Source organism: Tachysurus fulvidraco, chromosome 15 (assembly GCF_022655615.1).
Source record: "Tachysurus fulvidraco isolate hzauxx_2018 chromosome 15, HZAU_PFXX_2.0, whole genome shotgun sequence".
Lineage (NCBI taxonomy): Eukaryota > Metazoa > Chordata > Actinopteri > Siluriformes > Bagridae > Tachysurus > Tachysurus fulvidraco.
In genome coordinates, this window is record NC_062532.1 from 15,523,388 (window position 1) to 15,542,771 (window position 19,384).

General features: G+C 39.5%; 1 protein-coding gene across 2 annotated transcripts; it reads right to left on the reverse strand.

Moving 5' to 3' along the window:
• Positions 1-3,840: 3,840 nt before the first annotated feature.
• Positions 3,841-12,507, reverse strand: nags (N-acetylglutamate synthase). 2 transcript variants are annotated; one of them, XM_027139160.2, is made up of 8 exons: positions 11,964-12,507; positions 10,902-11,188; positions 9,840-10,050; positions 9,202-9,382; positions 8,588-8,627; positions 7,783-7,914; positions 7,494-7,676; positions 3,841-4,795 (listed from the first exon to the last, which is right to left on the reverse strand). In XM_027139160.2, exons 1-8 carry the CDS (start codon positions 12,336-12,338, stop codon positions 4,618-4,620), a joined length of 1,587 nt encoding a protein of 528 aa, XP_026994961.1. In that variant the 5' UTR covers positions 12,339-12,507; the 3' UTR covers positions 3,841-4,617. The 2 variants fall into 2 exon arrangements, with proteins under 2 accessions (XP_026994961.1, XP_026994960.1); XM_027139159.2 differs by having other exon boundaries at positions 9,840-10,053.
• Positions 12,508-19,384: the final 6,877 nt, after the last annotated feature.

Sequence of the window (19,384 nt, forward strand, 5' to 3'; positions counted from 1 at the left end):
TTCTCTTCTGTTTTTGTTGATGATGAAGAAGGAGCCTTTATTTTGTCACATATACATTACAGCACAGTGAAATTCTTTCTTCACATTACCCAACTATGGAGGTTGGGCTCAGAGCGCAGGGTCAGCTATGATACAGCACCCCTGAAGCAGTGAGGGTTGAGGGCCTTGCTCAAGGGCCAAACAGTGGCAGGTTGGCAGTGCTGGGGCTTGAACCCTGATCCTCTGATCAACAACTTAGAGCCTTAACAACTTGTGAGAAACCATACATGCTTTGTAAGCTCTTTGTGGACAATGGCTTCAAGAGTCAGATGAAACCAATAAGATGTGAAGAAAAGTCTTTATATGGGGTTAATCTGAATCAGTTCGTTGATCAGAGCTGTATGATAATTACTTTAAACATGAGTTTGAATGTGATTGGTTCATTCTGAACACAGCCACATGCCCAATTATAAAAGCGTGTACACTCTTATAAAACCAGGTTAATGTAACCTCAGATTAGAAAACATTCTAATCTGATTGATCAAGGTTTCATTATTTTACATCACATTCTCAGAGTTCTACAGCTTTACTCACCAAAGAGTCTGACTCATGGTGTACGTGTCAGGCCCCACAGGTACTGTAAATAAACAGACATCCCAAAGACAAACTGATAGTAGCGAGCCTCAGACACCTTGTCAGACAAATTTGTTTTCTCTCCAAACAATTGGAAGATTTCCTTTGAAGATTTCCACTTTACACATCTTCCCCTTTTTACTGTACAAAAATTGGCACAGTTTCCAGATTTAGTCTTCTGGGATTTTCTTCCTTTATTTCCATTTACAACAAAAAAGTAATAAAAAGAATTTTATTTCTATAATATTTCTGCTATAACATGCACAACAATTGAGATCTAGATTGTGTGGAGAACATATTGTCTTCTCTGCTAGTTGTACTTTTCTGTTGAAACTCTTTTTTTTCTGGCCAGTTTTTTTCCTGGATTCCAGTTTCCTGGATTCCAAGGTGGTGTTCACACACACCGTGAGCAAAGCACAACAGACCATCTGTAATGAGTCATGGGATTCCTCTCACCACTCCAGATGTAATACCAGCCTATTGACAGTGTATTGAGAATACTCACAATGTGCAAAAAGTCCAATCTTAGATTAAGCAGAATTGTTCTATAGATTGTTCTATACATGTGTGAAGCTTTAAGCAGGAAACGTAAACCTGGAGTCCCAAATATCGCAGAGAAATGCTCCTCCTCTCTCTGTTGCCTCATGCACTGTTTTTTTTTAGTTCTTTTCTTATTTTTTTTAACATATTTTTTTGTTTTCAGTGTAGATTTGCAGCTTTATTCCATTTTCTGTAAAAAAAAATAAAATAAAATACATAATTTAAAATATATATATATATCTTTGAAATGTTATTTATAGTTTTAGAACATACCACATTTGCTTTACTTGGCTGATGCACTTTAAAAAAAATCACAGTTAAGCTGTTTTTGTATTAGTTGAACTTATAATGTTTAAATGTGATTTGAATCATTTGGTAATTATATGAATATAAATAAAAGTAAAAGTAAAATGTGAAATGCTCAATATATTCAGCAGCAAGTTTCAAGTGTCACATTTTTTTCTTAAACATTTCATGTCCTGGTTAATTATATCATTATGCAAATTGATAGCCATCAATTATTGTATTATTTAGACTTATTTGTATTTTAATAGAAATATTTAAAAGACTCTATACAAATAGGTTTTGAGAGAAACTTTAAATATGGCTGAATAGGGAGTTGACCTGATGTGAAAGGGGAGAGTTTTCCCGAGTTTATGACCAACCACACGGAAAGACTTGACTACCCTTTGACGTAGGAAACAAATAGAAGAAGTTGGTTATAAAATCTTAGTGTTCTGGTAGGGGAGCAAAAGTGGATAAGGTCACGTTCTTATATATTTAGTCAAGTAAAGAAGCTTTTACTGTAGTACACAGTAAAAGGAAAAACCAGTGGGATGTGTCGCCTAGTGTTTAAAGTGTTTATCTATTGATCTGAAGGTCATGCATTGGAATCCTGGGTCCTCCAAGCTGCTATTGAGCAAAGCCCTAGAGCAAAGGCGATCAGCATGGTGTGCTCATGAAAACTCATTTCATCAATCTTTACAGGATCCCAGCATAAAACTGCAATGCACCAAAGGCCCAGCATTATATTCCACATTTAAGGTGATAGAGATTTTTGTTTCATTTGACCACAGCATGTTTTTCAAACTGTAGTTATGATGATGTCTGGTGAGCTTTAGGCACTGAACCACTTCTTTTGTTGTTGTGACAACAGACGTGAAACCTAAAGAAGGTGACTGTTGATTGCTGACTGTTACAAAGCAACAGAAATGCATTATATCTGTTTACATGGTAATTCATGAGTCAGCGCTGCCCTCTAGTGGTGAAAGACACCTCAAGCCTCCTTAGTACCTGACATCACTAATGCTCATTGACTGGAAGAGCAGACATCCCCACAGCCACAATAAAAATATTGGTGCTAAATTGTTTTACCTTTAAACAGTGATTTGAACAAAAACGAAGAACAAAAAAGCTTTACGGCACTGAACAAAGCTCGTTTTAGGATTTCTTACAGAAACATGCCAATTAACAGTAGTGTAATTTTGACTAAATGTGAATATTGTGTTATTTTCTGTTTTATATCATTATATTATTAATACACTGTAGTTTTCTTCATATATCATAAATATCAAAATATCTGAAGACTTTAATGCTCACATAAATCCATTAGGACTGGATAACTGTCATATTTAAAATTTGCCATCATTATTGTCATGTTCTCATCTTCAAACTACACATCTGACTGAAACTGGGGTTTAAAATTGACTAAATATTTTCCCCTCTTCACTTGTCCAGTTTTGGTGATTCTGTGCTCACTTTTTCCTGTTTTTGACTTACAGACATGGCAACCTGATGTAGATGTGTTCCCACCAGCTCTCAGAGTAGCATAGACCCTTTTCTGTTCTGTCACTGAGGTGGTGGAATAAACCCCTAAACATCCAGTCTTCAATCGATGGGTAAAGACCTACCGCTACCTGAAACACTAAACTAGCACTTTTTCCCTGTTTGTTTTATGTGTATTTGATTTTTTTTAAGTTTTAGGTTGATGGTATCCTAAGTCTGTAACCTAGTGAACCAGTGTTAATGTATTCATTGATGGAGACTTCAAAGCACGTTTGTATGTTGTTCTGAATAAGGGCGTCTGCCAAATGCCATAAATGTAAGTGTAAATGTAGTCTGCTGTTGTAGCACATCAATGTGTTGCATATTAGAGATGCTTTTCTGCTCAATACAGCTGTAAAGTTGGTTACTAACCTTTGGCATCAGCTTAAACGGGTCTGGCCATTCTCCTCTCATCTTTCTATCAATGTAAATTTCTTGCACTTTTTATTTTTTGTTAATTATAGATTTCTGCGCAAAAGATCCATTACCGAAAACCAGTATTACTTGAGCAGGTTTGACACCAGCATTACATCCATCTATCCATCCATCCACCCACCCACCCACCCACCCACCTACCTCTGAGGTAGCAACTGTTAAAATCTCATTAATGTAACATCCATTTGCCCAGAGTGTCACCCACAAGCACTTCGAGTAGATTGAAGTGAATATATGTTCCTGCTCATAATTCTTTTCTTTTTAGAATGAACATATAAAGCTTTTATAACAATGAACACACAAAAACACACAACCTTTCATTCCAAAAAACACTTTTCTTTTTGCTCCATAATTAAAAACTGTATATTAATTCGCTTATATATGAAGCCCAATAAAGAATGCAACCAAATTTTTTTTCATATCAAAGAATTCATGTAAAACCTAGAGGGTTTTAATGCAATTTAAACTTATTCACACACAACTCCACAGTGTTCCCTAAGCCTTAGTAAAATTCAAATATAATATTCAAATATATTAGTTAATTACTTGCAAAATGTGAATGCAAAAGGTCCTCGATTATCTCCAGTTTCACATGTGAAAAGTCAAACAGCAAAATTGCAGCAATTTAAATTCAGGAAATCTAACATCTAAATTAAGTGTGCATCGCAATACAGTATGGCTCACAATGACTAATGTAAACAAATCAGGTAAATTTCCCCAGCCATAATTATGAATGTATTATTTAACAACAATGCTCTGTAATCAGAGACCTACATTACTGGCAAGCCTGGTTAACAGACTATGTAATGGTGTTGATCAAAATTAATGACTTAAATAATAGTCAATCCTAAGAAATAGCTATAAAGTAGGCTTTAATAATAGAATAAAAAATAACCTAAGTGCAACAGTTCCACGGTTTACCACTGAACATCTGCTGGAGATTATGCTGTAAACATTTATAATGGGGAATTTTAATGTTCTGAAATTCCAACTGAACTTCCGGTATAAAGACCTGTATGTCTGCTGTGCAAGAGAATTGTCAGAACTTCATCTAAAGCCAAATCAGAATGAAAACTAGCAAACACAAATAGGGAGCCACTCTCACCAACCCCAAGCTTTGAAACCAATGGCATACATTAGTTTAATGTGAAAGGCACAGAGGCATGCCTATGCTGAAATCCAGGGTGTGACATGCAGTAGTAGTGTTTAAGACCCAGCTGGTGTCTGATGGATAGATGCATCACTCTCGGAGTTTTGGCAGAATGAATCTGGGAGCTGCTTGGCATATTCTATCAGCTCGAATGACTCACGTATATCGGACAGGCCTAACCAGAACACGATCCAGCGGCCGTTCACAAAGCTGCCATCACAGTGCTTGAAGTACCTGAGGAAAGGTAAAAGTTAAAGCTGGGATCTGTTTCTTTTTAAGTGCAGATTAAAACAAAAATAAGCAGGAAATCAGTAAACAAGGAATACTTGTTTATAAACACTACAGTACCTGAATTTAAAGTAAACAGCAGAGCACCTTTAAAGATTGTGCTGCTATGGTGACTGGAGTGGCACTATCAATGGTACCTCTTTTGTATGTTTAGTATGTAGCTTTTAATTTGAGAAGGTGCATGTAATTTAGCTTTCATTAACTTTTAGTAAAAAAACTTTATTTATAGTTTTTTTGTTTTTTTTTTAGTACATCGGTGCTCATAAGGCAATTAAGTACCTTATATTAGTATTGTGTGTGTGTGTGTGGTGTGGTGCAGTGTGGTGTGTGAGTGGTGTATTGTGTGGCGTGTGTCATGTAGTGTGGTGTGTGGTGTAGTGTAGTGTAGTGTGGTGCGGTGTAGTGTGGTGCGGTGTAGTGTGGTGTGTGGTGTAGTGTAGTGTAGTGTGTCATGTAGTGTGGTGTGTGGTGTAGTGCAGTGTGGTGTGTCATGTAGTGTGGTGTGTGGTGTAGTGCAGTGTGGTGTGGTGTAGTGTAGTGTGGTGTGGTGTGGTGTGGTGTGGTGTGGTGTGGTGTGGTGTGGTGTAGTGTGGTGTGTGGTGTAGTGTAGTGTAGTGTGTGGTGTGTAGTGTAGTGTAGTGTGTGGTGTGTAGTGTAGTGTAGTGTAGTGTAGTGTAGTGTAGTGTGTGGTGTGTGGTGTAGTGTAGTGTGGTGTGGTGTAGTGTAGTGTGGTGTGGTGTAGTGTGGTGTGTGAGTGGTGTGGTGTGTGGTGTAGTGTAGTGTGGTGTGTGGCGTGTGTCATGTAGTGCGGTGTGTGGTGTAGTGTAGTGTAGTGTGGTGTGGTGTGTGTAGTGTAATGTGGTGTGTAGTGTAGGGTAGTGTAGTGTAGTGTGGTGTAGCGTGGTGTGGTGTGTTTAGTGTAATGTGGTGTGTGTATAGTGTAGTGTAGTGTGGTGTGGTGTGGTGGGTGTGTGTAGTGTAGTGTAGTGTGGTGTGTAGTGTAGTGTAGGGTAGGGTAGTGTAGTGTGGTGTAGCGTGGTGTGGTGTGTTTAGTGTAATGTGGTGTGTGTATAGTGTAGTGTAGTGTGGTGTGGTGTGGTGGGTGTGTGTAGTGTAGTGTAGTGTAGTGTGGTGTGTAGTGTAGGGTAGAGTAGTGTAGCGTGGTGTGGTGTGTTTAGTGTAATGTGGTGTGTGTATAGTGTAGTGTAATGTGGTGTGGTGTGGTGGGTGTGTGTAGTGTAGTGTAGGGTAGGGTAGTGTAGTGTGGTGTAGCGTGGTGTGGTGTGTTTAGTGTAATGTGGTGTGTGTATAGTGTAGTGTAGTGTGGTGTGGTGTGGTGGGTGTGTGTAGTGTAGTGTAGTGTAGTGTGGTGTGTAGTGTAGGGTAGAGTAGTGTAGCGTGGTGTGGTGTGTTTAGTGTAATGTGGTGTGTGTATAGTGTAGTGTAATGTGGTGTGGTGTGTGTAGTGTAGTGTGGTGTGTGTAGTGTGGTGTGTGTAGTGTGGTGTGGTGTGTAGTGTAGGGTAGGGTAGTGTAGTGTAGTGTAGTGTAGTGTAGTGTGGTGTAGCGTGGTTAGTGTAATGTGGTGTGTGTATAGTGTAGTGTAATGTGGTGTGGTGTGGTGTGTGTAGTGTGGTGTGGTGTGTGTGTGGTGTGTAGTGTAGTGTAGGGTAGGGTAGTGTAGTGTAGTGTGGTGTAGCGTGGTGTGGTGTGTTTAGTGTAATGTGGTGTGTGTATAGTGTAGTGTAATGTGGTGTGGTGTGGTGTGTATAGTGTAGTGTAGTGTGGTGTGTGTAGTGTGGTGTGTGTAGTGTAGTGTAGCGTGTGTGTAGTGTAGTGTACAGTAGTGTAGTGTAGTGTGTGTGTAGTGTAGTGTGGTGTGTTTAGTGTAATGTGATGTGTGTGTAGTGTAGTGTGTGTGTAGTGTAGTGTGGTGTAGTGTGTTTAGTGTAATGTGGTATGGTGTGTGTAGTGTAGTGTGTGTGGAGTGTAGTGTAGCGTGGTGTGGTGTGTGTGGAGTGTAGTGTAGCGTGGTGTTGTTGTGTTTAGTGTAATGTGGTGTGTGTGGAGTGTAGTGTAGCGTGGTGTGGTGTGTGTGGAGTGTAGTGTAGTGTAGTGTGGTGTGTTTAGTGTAATGTGGTGTGTGTGTGTAGTGTAGTGTGGTGTGGTGTGGTGTGGTGTGTGGTGTGTAGTGTAGTGAAGTGTGGTGTGGTGTGTTTAGTGTAATGTGGTGTGTGTGTGTGTGTGTAGTGTAGTGTAGTGTAGTGTAGTGTGTGTAGTGTAGTGTAGTGTAGTGTGGTGTGGTCTGTGTAGTGTAGTGTGTGTAGTGTAGTGTAGCGTGGTGTGTGTAGTGTAGCGTGGTGTGTGTAGTGTAGCGTGGTGTGTGTAGTGTAGCGTGGTGTGTGTAGTGTAATGTGGTGTGTGTGTAGTGTAGTGTGGTGTGTGTAGTGTAGTGTGGTGTGTGTAGTGTAGTGTGGTGTGTGTAGTGTAGTGTGGTGTGTGTAGTGTAGTGTAGTGTGGTGTGTGTGTGTAGTGGTGTGGTGTGTGTAGTGTAGTGTGGTGTGTGTGTCTAGTGTAATGTAGTGTGGTGTGTGTGTATGTGTGCTTTTTGTTGCGTGTGTTTGTGTGTGATGTCTCTAACTCACCAAGAATTGATGCGATTACTGGCACAGGATCTCCAGAAGAGCTTGCCCACGTCTTGGCGAATACACTCCCAGAGGATCTGACCCGTGCCTTGGCCCTGTTTATTGTCACTCACCACAAACTTATCCAGATACAGAACCCCACTGCTGACTGGCTCAGAGGTGATGATGGCTGCTGCGCTGTACCTGAGGAACACGACCACAGTACCACTCAGAGAACATTCATCTACGTAAAGTCCTTTTGGTCCTTTTATAAACAAAAGTCTGAAAATGCAATAAAAAGTGAAGTTACCCCTCAGACAGATAGATGGAATGAAGTCTGTCCTTAATAGAGCTGATGTAGTCTTCCTTTAGCGACTTCCCAAAAGATTTGTTAATCAGAGCCAAGAGACGGTCCATGTCTATGCCTTCAAGGCTGCTGTACCTGATAGAAGAGACAATCATCTCATGAAATAACCAGAGTGTCCTCTAGGATAAAGCTCACTTAGCCCCGAATGGAGTCTCAAGCAAAGAGGAACAGGATTCTGTAATGTGATGAATCTAAAATTGACAGGTACCATTTCCATCTCTACAGCACAATTGCTAGTGGACCAAAATACAGCAGAGCCATTTTCCCCATTCAAATCTGACTGCAGTCGAGACAAACATCTCCAAATACAAGTCTATCAAGCTTGTAGCATCAAAGCCCTGAGGACTGCTTTCATGCTTTCAACAAAGTTCTTGGATTCAGTATTTCCCAAATGCTGTTCTTCTTTTTTCAGTTCCTCCCTGGTCGGAGTGGCCACAGCTGATCATCTGGTTCGCAGATTCGATTGGCGCATGTTTTTATGGTGGATGCTCTTCCTGACGCAATACTCCCATTTTTTCCAGGCTTGAAACTGGCACTGAGACTTAACTCTTCACTGGGCGGATTTGCTCCAGGCCCAGGAATCGAACTCGGGCAATGAAACACGGGATCCTGCTGCAGGACCACCAGGTGGTAGGATTTACACAAATGCTTAATAAAATAGACCATATAGATGTATATTGATAAATATGTTTTTTGTAAATAAAAGTCCAAAATTTTCATTAAAATTAATCTAATTAAAATGACATACTTGTGAATGGGATCTCCATTTTTGAACATGGTGCCAGCACCTAAAAAAGATAAAACAACATTTTCAGTGATCTATGATTCAAACCCCTTCACATTTATATATTCTCTTTTACGCATTTCTATAAGTAACTGGCATCCCAAACCTTCATTTTGAAGTGTTTGAGGAGATTGGTCTTGCAGTATTATAAAAAGGATGGAGGTCAACCAGCTCACTGCTATGAGAGTTACTGACCTTTCCCTTTGCTAAAAATAGCCAGTTCAGTTTCAGCATATCTGTTACAGTTCACTCAGCATAATTTTACATTATATGAAATTACACCAAGACACTGCCAGTACGAGCAAAATACAAGACACGGGAAATGTGTCAAATAAAATGTGTAATACAATATAAATACTTATTATGAATAATTAAATACGGAACAAACTGACTGCTTTAATAAGACAAGGTGGAAAAAACAAGAAATAAAGTTATAAAACTATTAACTGTTCTGTTTAACTGGCAACCCATAACCACCATTCCCACATTCTCTTAAATCTCTCTACAGATTAATGATTAATTTGGCTAAGAAAATGTGAATGTAAATTGTGTGTGTGTGTGTTTGTGTGTGTCTCTACCTTTATGACTGAAGAGCTCGGTGAGCAGTGTGTTAGCTGATGTGATGACTGCTGAGCTCTCAGGAGAGAGCTGGTTGAGGAGGTGAGCGATAGCGCTGACCTGCCTGCGCTCCAGCACACACAGCCACTCAGCGGTGGACAACAGCGGCAGGTCACTCGGCAGAGTCACAGTACCTAGCACCTGAAACACACACATACACAACATATCGACTTACTAAAGCTAGCAGATTTCGATTTTTCTTAAAAGAAACTCCGCACAATGCTCAAGAAAATGTAACATTTCAGATCAGACAAGACAAGTATTATCTACCCCAGAGGGCAAATAAGTCAAATGTTTTGGTCACCTGAAAACTTTATTGACTAATTAAGTGCATTAATACATAATAAGGGAAACAAATGAGACAGACCATGACAGACTTTTCAGCTATGATTTGTTGCGGTTTCTTTACATCACATTTAAAAAGGATTATTTGAGTCAGGTTCACTCTATAAGTTCAACCATGTGGTGACGATATATTGTGCTTTGTTTTGTGAATGTTTCACAGTAAAAATTAATATACAATCTAGCCAGGATTAACAGCATTATCTGCTTATCTTGGGCAAAAAGTACAAAATGTTGGCCTTAATATAACACTTACCTTTAGGTTCTGGTTGCGGAGGCCGCCCCAGCTGTTGAGGAACATGACTTTGATGGGCTGGAGTGCTCGGGAGATGGCTACGGTGACATCGACTGAATTGAGGAGAGTGGAGCAGCCGGTTGCATCACTGCCCACAGGGCAGACCAGGGGAATGGCACCGCAGTCCAGACTCCACTGCAGCAGGGTTGTGTCTACCACGATGGAGGCAGCACTGCTAACACACAGACAGGGAACACATTCAAATCACCTTCAAATTCTTTAAATATGTTTATATTTAGATTATTATATTATTTTTTCAGAAAGCCTTCATGAATGCCTTTGAAAAATAAGACCATACTGAAATCTTTTCATGGCTGGATTGGGAAGCCGTAACAAGGTTTCAATGAAAATGAAATTACATGGATAACATCATGAATGGGACAAGTGATCATTTTATATTTCTAAAGCAATCTGCCTCAGGACTCAGAAGAAAACTCCTGATGAGTCCTAACTAATATGTCTGAGAATGTGTACTAACTAATATGTCTGTCACAGAATTCACATAAAATCAATATTCATTAAAAACATAATGTCATATTGCATTATGATTAATACAAATACCAACTTTTTGAACATGTTTGAATCAAAGTTCAAGCATTAAAACCAGGGTTGTGCAATATACAGTAGTTTTCCTGCTATTTTATAAAGCAATATGTTAATGTTGAAATGTGAAATTAGTAGAGTCCCTGCGACACTTATTTGCTCAAAGAACACACCCATGATGAAAAGTGTGAGTCAGAGACATGGGACGCAGAGGTTAAATGATCACTGGTGGGAGAAATTTGATCATATATTTACAAAGATATGACAATAATGTGGAGGTGTGATCAAGTGCTACTTTGTGAATGAGTGTGAAGCTTGGAAAACGTAGCAGATATCGGGGGGGGGGGGATGGTGACAGGGATTTCCATGGGACTTCCACGTAAACCTCAAAATGATCAATGCTCATGACCCAAGCAGAATGTAAGGAGGTGTTTGTAAGGATTGTTTAACAGGGGTCTTGGTGTGAGTGTGCTGACCAACCTGCTGCTGTGTTGAGGCTCCTGAAGTCGCAGCATTGACTCTGCACTAAAGAAAGGAATGACACTGGCCGAGCTGTGCTGCAAGGCCTCAGAAAGAGCTTGGCAATATTTAATCAGTAAAGCCCTGGAGTCAGAGGAAACAGGGCCATCAGGTACACAGTTTTCTTTCATCATCTCAGGAGGAAGCCCCATTACCACCACGGTCTTCATGTCCATGCGCTGCAGGAAAGACAAGCCGAACGCCAAACTCTGCACCATCTCATAGCTCTTAAACACTGACGAGTCGATCTGGACACAACAGACAAAAGGCTATTCATGCGATCTCTACATTCACGTAATGAAAATAGATCCTGGCTAAGGATAACCCACTATCTACAACATTCCATCGCGTTAGTGATGTTTGATTGAACCAGCACAAACATATGTGTATACACAAGTCACTTTAACCAAACGCAAAGTATTAAAGCCACATTTTATTATGCAGCTAATGCTCAACTCGAAGCATTTTGTTTATTTAATTTGAAGATTGCGAATCGTTAAAACATTAAATGGAAAGGAAAGAGGAAAGAGCATTAGCTAATGTTTCTAGAGAATAAAGAAGGTTTTCTGGAATAACGAGTTCTCGTAATAAGCTTCGTATTCATTCTGTCTGAGCAGCAGTTCTCCAGAACCTCTCCAGAATTAACAACCTAAAATAAGATTACTATTATTATTACAAGTATAATGATAAATATAATATTACTATTATTGAGCCCTGCTATTCAGCAGATGATTTATAAATCTTGCTGGTCATTTTATCATAAGGTTTAAATGCATATAAATGGAAGTGTGTTGTTTTGCAAAAGCTGTCAGTCCAATTCTATAATGTTTTTCACTAAGAAAAGTGATAAAAGTCTACCACTGATTAGGTATTATGTGTGTGATGGACCATTAGTGATCCTAACAAATAGCAGGTCCCTGTTTAAAAGACTAGGTCCTGTTTGCTGGTCAGACAAAGCTACAAAATGTAAGTTTGTATTTAAAATAAACAGTAACTTAGCTTTGCTATAGTTAGCATGCTCACCTCCAGAACGGCGAAAGCAGGCGTTTTACACACATGAGCCCTCTGAAATTGCGTCAGCCAGTAACGAGCCTCTCGCGGATCCCCGCCGACTTCATTTAGAAACGCTTTGACGTCCCGGTAGACCAGCTGGCGGTTCGACCACGCACCGCGCTCGGTAGGCGGGATGAAGCTGGCCGCGTCTAGCTGGTTCTGAATGGGAGTCTTGTTGACCTGTACAGCGGGGGTGACTGACAGCATGCGCCGCTGTATTTTGGCGAGTTTCCGCTGACTGGTGTTCTGCTGGGGCTGAGTGAGCGGCGTCGCCGGCTTTGACAAGAATTGACCAGCCATTACGAAAGCCCTACAGCCAGACGTGCCGCCGTGTACTTTAGCCATGAGTCGGTCAACTAAGCCGTGTCCGGTGAAGTCAACTCCGGTTTGTCCAAGTTGTCAAATTAGGTACTTTTTCACGTGCTGTGCCGTGCCGGGCCGTGCTGCTGTGCTGTGCTATGCTATGCTAACACGCTCTACGGTAACAAGTGCGTAGCCACAACCCAAACGGTAACCACGCCTCTTTCGCAGTTCCGACACCGGCTCTCTACCCATTGGAGCCACTGCTAACGTCCTTCAAGGCTACACTTTAGTGCACTACGATGCGCGAACGATCAAGTGTACGAGGTAAGCGTTTGGGACACTCCTCTAGGTCTCGTTCCCTGATATTTTAGTTAAGGAATCCTATATTTAAACAAGCTTACTTTACGCGAGAGATATACAATTTATTGTACAAAATTAAACATAAAAATGATGTAGAACTCTATACCAGGGAACTCAGGGCACAACACAGGGGGCACCCTGTACGGGTCTCCAACACACACACACACACACACACACACACACACACACACACACACACACACACACACACAGAGCATATACCAGGGAACTCAGGGCATAAGACAGGGGGCACCCTGTATGGGTCTCCAACACACACACACACACACACACACACACACACACACACACACACACACAGAGAGAGAGAGCATATACCAGGGAACTCAGGGCACAACACAGGGGGCACCCTGTACGGGTCTCCCACACACACACACACACACACACACACACACACACACACACACACAGAGAGAGAGAGAGAGCATATAACAGGGAACTGAGGGCAAAAGACAGAGGGCACCGGGGTCTCCAACACACACGGACATACACACACACACACACACACACACACACACACACACACACACACACACACACACACACACACACAATATTTAAAAATGCCAATCCTTATACAACATATGTCTTGAATGCACACACAGGGTACAGGTGGAAATAAAACCACCAACCCCAGAGTTGTGAGGCATACATTACATAACATATATACATTACATAAATAACTAAAACAAATAAAAACTAATAACAAAATAGACGAGCACCTCAAAGGCATTTATCACAAACGATACTATTCACTTTGATGTTTTTCCCCATGAAAAATGACATAATAATAATAATAATAATAATAATAATAATAATAATAATAAATCCCACAATGCTTCATATGGCTATCAATGGGAGAATCAGACCACCCAGATGATTATTTTCTTATAACTGCATGCTGTATTATTACTTACAGTTTTATAGTAACATTAAAACCAGCTGTTAAATAGATCACAAGTGAAATAATGCAACTGAGCAAATGATTGTCACATCAACCGATATTTTTAATAGGAAATTTCATCTATATGGTAATTTATGTGTGTGTATTAGTATTTCAAATGATTTAAAAATGACTCCCCCAGGGACCTCCAGGGATTGGGGATGTGCAATACAGATCTGTGCAGCAGATGGCAGAAAAGGACTGTGTGTGGAGTGCTGTTGACGTCTACAAGCCCAATCTATAGAAAAACCCAATCTACTAAGAATAAAATGAAGACCATTTCTCTGCTTTTTCCACAATCTCAGCATCAGATTGAGTGGAATTTAATATTGTATATACCTATGTTGTATAATGCTGATGCAATTCCACTTGTTTTTTTATTTGCATGAAATTTATGCTAAAATCAAGAGGTAAAAAACAAGGGCAAAATTCAACAATAAAAATAAAATTCATATAAAAATATACATACAAATCAACACACATTCAATTATATGGATATAAAATAAGGTAGGACTTGAACATGATCCATCATTTGCTGTAACCGTAGTAATTGTTTTTATATCCACATAATTGTGTAAAAAAAAAAAAGGAAATCTTTACATTGTACATTTGCATTTAATGTTTTTTACTTCCCAAAAGTCTAAGTGCCTCAGTGGATCATCTCCCAGAAATACTTTTTACTTGTAGCTTAAGATCTATTGTTTGTCTGTAATCATGAAGCAAGGAAGAATCATGAACATCTTTTCTAGACACTTGACTTTATAGTATACAATTAGATTAATTCTTTCTAATCCCACTATTTACGGTCACCTAGAAGAGGATGGTTCCTATCAAGGTTTTTTCCTCTTGTCATCCTCTCCACTGCTGCCTCTGGATTATTTGTTAGTTAAAAAGATCTACAAACAAACTTGAATTTTTGGTCTAGGACCTCAATTAGCTTTATAGCACCAGGAAGTCAGTGTATGATGTGGAGAAAAAGGTTTGCACTTTTGTTTAAAAGCCCCCTCCTCTGGCAGCACTAATCACGTTACCTATTTTTAGCCTGTCTTGATGAGGACAAACTGATTGATCCACTCAGAGGCTGGAAGATGAGTCAGAACAAAGTGAAAAGGAAAATAGCAACCAGAGGTCTGCGTGAGCCAGTCAGAGCTCCTGTATATACTGTTGTGTAAAGGAGCAAATATAGAAAGACATAAAATTAAGCGCTGTTTACTTTGGTTAGAGAATCAAAATGTCCTGAATTCAATTGAGGTTTATTTTTTGCTGTGTGTTTTTTGGAGTCGGCCACCTACAGAGAGAGAGAGAGAGAGAGAGAGAGAGACAGAGAGACAGAGAGACAGAGGGCGAGAGAGAGAGAGGGCGAGAGTGATGGATAGAGTGAAAGAGAAAGAAGGATTGAGGAGAGAGAAGGACAGAAAGAGGGAGGCGGAGCCATGCTCTATTCCCACATACAGCCGACCAGAGCAAAGTGGCTCGGCTCACTCTGTCCTCCTCCTGTCCCATGAGGCTGCTTGGCGACTAATGTAGGCACATATTGTTCTCTCACACACCCACTCATCAGCTCTGAAAGATTTAGCAAAAAGTCACTTAGCATCATAAAATGAGGAGGACAGAAAATGAAGCTGTTTACTCGACTCCCACACTCGGGATGTGAAAGCGTGGCAGATTTAAATACATGATATAAACATATTCTGTGAAAATATTGTTTTGGGAAAATGAATTACGGTGCATGTGACAACATGGTTCTGTCAGCAGAAACTCACAAGAAGAAGCAATTGTTTGTAAAGACAAAAGGTAGTGCACTTATCAGAAGTAGAATCAATACATCAATCAATCAATCAGTCTATCTATCTATCTACCTATCTATCTATCTATCTATTCATCCAACATTAATGTTGTGTTTTTGTAGTAACGAAAATTACATTACTTTTATTTGAGTAAAAGAAAACAAAACAAAAAAAAAAACACCATGTTCCAAGCTTATTGTCATGGCCATAAAGAGTGATTCGAGCATAAACTTTTTGTGTTACACTTGTACACTATTATAAAAAGGAGCTACAGAGGTGAAAAGACATGTGAAGGAATAATGATGTGCTCTGAGCAATGAAACTCTAATAAACAATAGTAAACTGTAAATAATGTAGTCAAACGGTGACGTAGCGAGAGATATTACACTTACAGTAAAGTCTAAATTATTATGTATTCCCACAAGTGAACAATAATCACATTATGTAAATGTTGAAAATTATGTATGCAGTTCAGTAGTGGTGTAGTGGGAGATATTGAAGACATACATACAGTAAAATGACAGTCTGATATCAGTTTTATCTAGTCAGAGTCCGGTGTAAATGTAAGAGCTAAATGATATTGGTGATAATGATAATATTCAGCTTCTTGACATGTTATCACTGTTAAAGAAAGGAATAAAACAAAACATAATGCATTTAACCTTGGAAGTCTGTTAGCCGATTATATTTCAGGACCCAAGGTTTCAAAATAAAGCCGTTTCCTGCAGAAACTCTACACGTTGCCAAATGCTTAGTCAGCTGCAGCAATGTCTGACAGCAGAGACAGGTGAGCATGTCTGGTCCAATTCATCAGGAATCTTTCGTTTTAAATTCAAACGGTGTGATTATCATCTGCAAATTATGCTAGCCAAAAGTCAAGGAGTCAAGGAGATGTCAGCTGACAGATGCCCTTTTACAGAGAGGGTTATGTTTAGTACATTTATACAAGTGAGCAATTTAGGGTTAAGAGCCTTGCTTGGAGGTCCTGGGATTTGAAATCACAGCCTTCCAATAAGTAGTCAAACATCTTAACCATGGTAAGGTAGGACCAGGGAAAGCCATTAGCTAGCTGAGTGAGGAGGACTAGCTAGCCAGATATTTTGATCTTTTAACATGTCAACCGAAGATGCCACGTCAGTGTTTGGTAATGATTGCGCATCGTGTTAAATACTTAAGTTTTTTCCCCAAACGTCCACGACGATGGAAGCACAAAATGGTGTTGAATGTCTGAATTCCCTTAAATAGATCTGAGGTGCAACCTTGTTCCAGCATGATGAAGCTTCAGTGATAAAGTGAGGTCCATGAAGACGTTTCATCAAGGGTGGACCGGAAGAACCCAAGCAGCCTGCACAGATCTCGGACCTCAACACCGAACACGTTTGAGCTGAAGTGGAACCGATGCTCAGTGGAAATGAATGAGCAAACCCTCAAAGCCATGCACCAAAATCTAACAAAAAGCCTTATTAGAAGATTTGAGGTTTTTATAACATGGCGAGACTAAATCTTGTTCATAAAGCACATGTGTGTGATGATCAGGTGTCTGCAAACGTTTTTTAACCATATTGTCTAAACCTTAGTGCTATAGATTATTTACTTTGCTACAGAGTTAGAAATATGTTTGAATTAACATGAGCTTTGCTAATATGTACCAAAAAATATTAGCCAGCTATAGTGTTCAATTCAAGGAAGAAACCTTGAGAGGAACCAGGCTCAAAAGGGAAGCCATCCTCATCTGGGTGACACCAGATAGTGTGATTATAAATCATTCTCTTGTTATAACTATACTAAAGGGACAAAAAGTGCAATTGTGTAACTTAGAAACTTATCCTAGATACAACACGAAGCATGTTTTGTTCAACTGTTCAAAGCCATCTTCATACAAGTTTGAGATTCTGATCTTATAATGAAAAGGAATACACAGGTAGAATCTTTATATATTACAGAAGTCAGTATTATTCTCTCTTAGGTTGTAACACATGGTGTATTTTAAAGGACCGTGAAGCTGAGTAAAGGTTAGCGCACGTCTTTGGCGTGGGTGTTTGTTTTGAATAATTACCAATGTAATGTTTAGACGAAACCCCAAGCACTCCTATTGTTTTTGTGGGCAATGCTGACTAATCTGCTAAACCTGTTGGACCCAGGTGTATATGACCACTTTATAGTCTTTTTACCAGACGCCAACAAAAACATCTGCCTGTTGTAAAACATCTTACGCTAACAGCCAACAGTATCCCGACTCATTTTAGATCAGACTTGCACCAATAAAATAATTCACGCTTATTTTGATTGAAAATGTCTGATAAGTGGATTTTTAGTCTGCCAGCGGAATGAAACCGAGTGAACTGGTAAAAAAGGGTAAAGCACAAGATTTCATTTCCTGTTGACTTTTTCCTACTAAAATGTTTCTGTTTTTTACTTGAATTTTCGTTAATTTCTAGATCACACATTAAAGATGGAAAAAGATCTGACATGACTTTCTTGTTTCTTGCCAAATCCATCAGGGGTGTGTTTGGCCTTTTAGAATTATATATAAAATATTAGAAAAAGCTATTAAAAAAAAGCCCAAGCAACAAAAAAAAAAATACTCTTTGTATAATTAAAATAAAATTATTTGAAAGTCAACAGTGCATGATTGCAGATGATATCTCTGGTTTTGGTAGCCTGGCTAGTCTAAATCTCTAAAGTGCCACTAGGCGTGAAAGAGAAAGTGTGTGTGTGTGTGTGTGTGTGTGTGTTTAATACCATATGATGAACTGGAGGTGTTCATTGTATCTGTCTCTGGATCCACAGTGTCCTTGAGCAGGATAGAGCAGTTAATGAAAATGAATAAAAGAAATTAAGTCAAACTAGTTGCAAGGAATCATCATCATCATCATAGTAGGAAGATGAACAAACAAATATCACATCCTAAGGTCTAAGGGTTATATTTAGGCTTACTTATGAGCAATGCAAACAATAGGAGATGAGATACACAATATTTTAAGTCTACCTGCTGTGCAGATCTCTCTCACACACACAGCTACTGTACATACTGAAATTACATTCATTTAAAACACCCACTCGATATCATGGAAGTGCCATAAATCCTTGTTGGAATCTAAAAGCCAGAATTGAGGATGCTGAGATTAATCACTGATAACAGGATGTCTGCTGATCGATACGACCGACTCTTGAGATTTCATCGTGCACTGCACCTACTCAGCAGATAAAGCGCACAAACAGCACGTTCTCAGCACACAGATTAACACCATGCATTTATATAAATACTAAACCGACCGAGAGAGATGAAGATAAATAGGCTGAGAAACAAAGCAAAAAAAAAAAAAACACTTTCTGTTACAGGAAAATAATCAGTGATGAGCTGGGAGTTTGATTCCTTTATATTACAGCAACCCCTGATGTTCTTTTCTTTAATTTATTGAAGAATTTTAAAATACTTAGTCATTTTATATTTAATTACAAGGTAGATGCATGATCACTTAATCATAATGTGTGATCCAAACTCCATCATTTATTTCATCAGACTTACCATGTGAAGATTTAGTGTCAAAGGTGAGAATAGTAGAAGGAAATGACTTGAGATGACGGTGAGATAAAAAGAATAGAATAGAAGCTTTTATTTTGTCACATATACATTAAAGCACAGTGAAATTCTTCTGAGGTTTGGTCAGAGTGCAGTGAGGGATAAAGGGCCTTGCTCAAGGGCCAAACAGTGGCAGGTTGGCAGTGCTGGGGTTTGAACCCCACTTGATCCACCACTGCCCACTGATCCATAACTGAAACCTGTGGATTAAAGATATAAATAAATAATCAAACAATTCCAGTCGAAAATACTCACCTTAACTGTGTTACGGGAAATCTGGCAACCAGCAGCTATTATGGAAAGGAGTGTCATGTCCATGCGTTTCACACAAGCAGCTCTGTGCCAGGCTTGGAGACCGAAGCAACAGCAAATTTAGAAAGAAATGATTCGAAGCTCA

Excerpts from the sequence above, each read along its gene's own strand:
- nags (XM_027139159.2), bottom strand. The coding sequence starts at position 12,338 with ATGGCTAAAGTACACGGCGGCACGTCTGGCTGTAGGGCTTTCGTAATG. Across the intron at positions 10,054-10,901 it reads GAGCCTCAACACAGCAGCAG|CAGTGCTGCCTCCATCGTGG; the intron begins GTTGGTCAGCAC and ends TCTGTGTGTTAG. Across the intron at positions 7,915-8,587 it reads AATGGAGATCCCATTCACAA|GTACAGCAGCCTTGAAGGCA; the intron begins GTATGTCATTTT and ends CTCTTCTATCAG.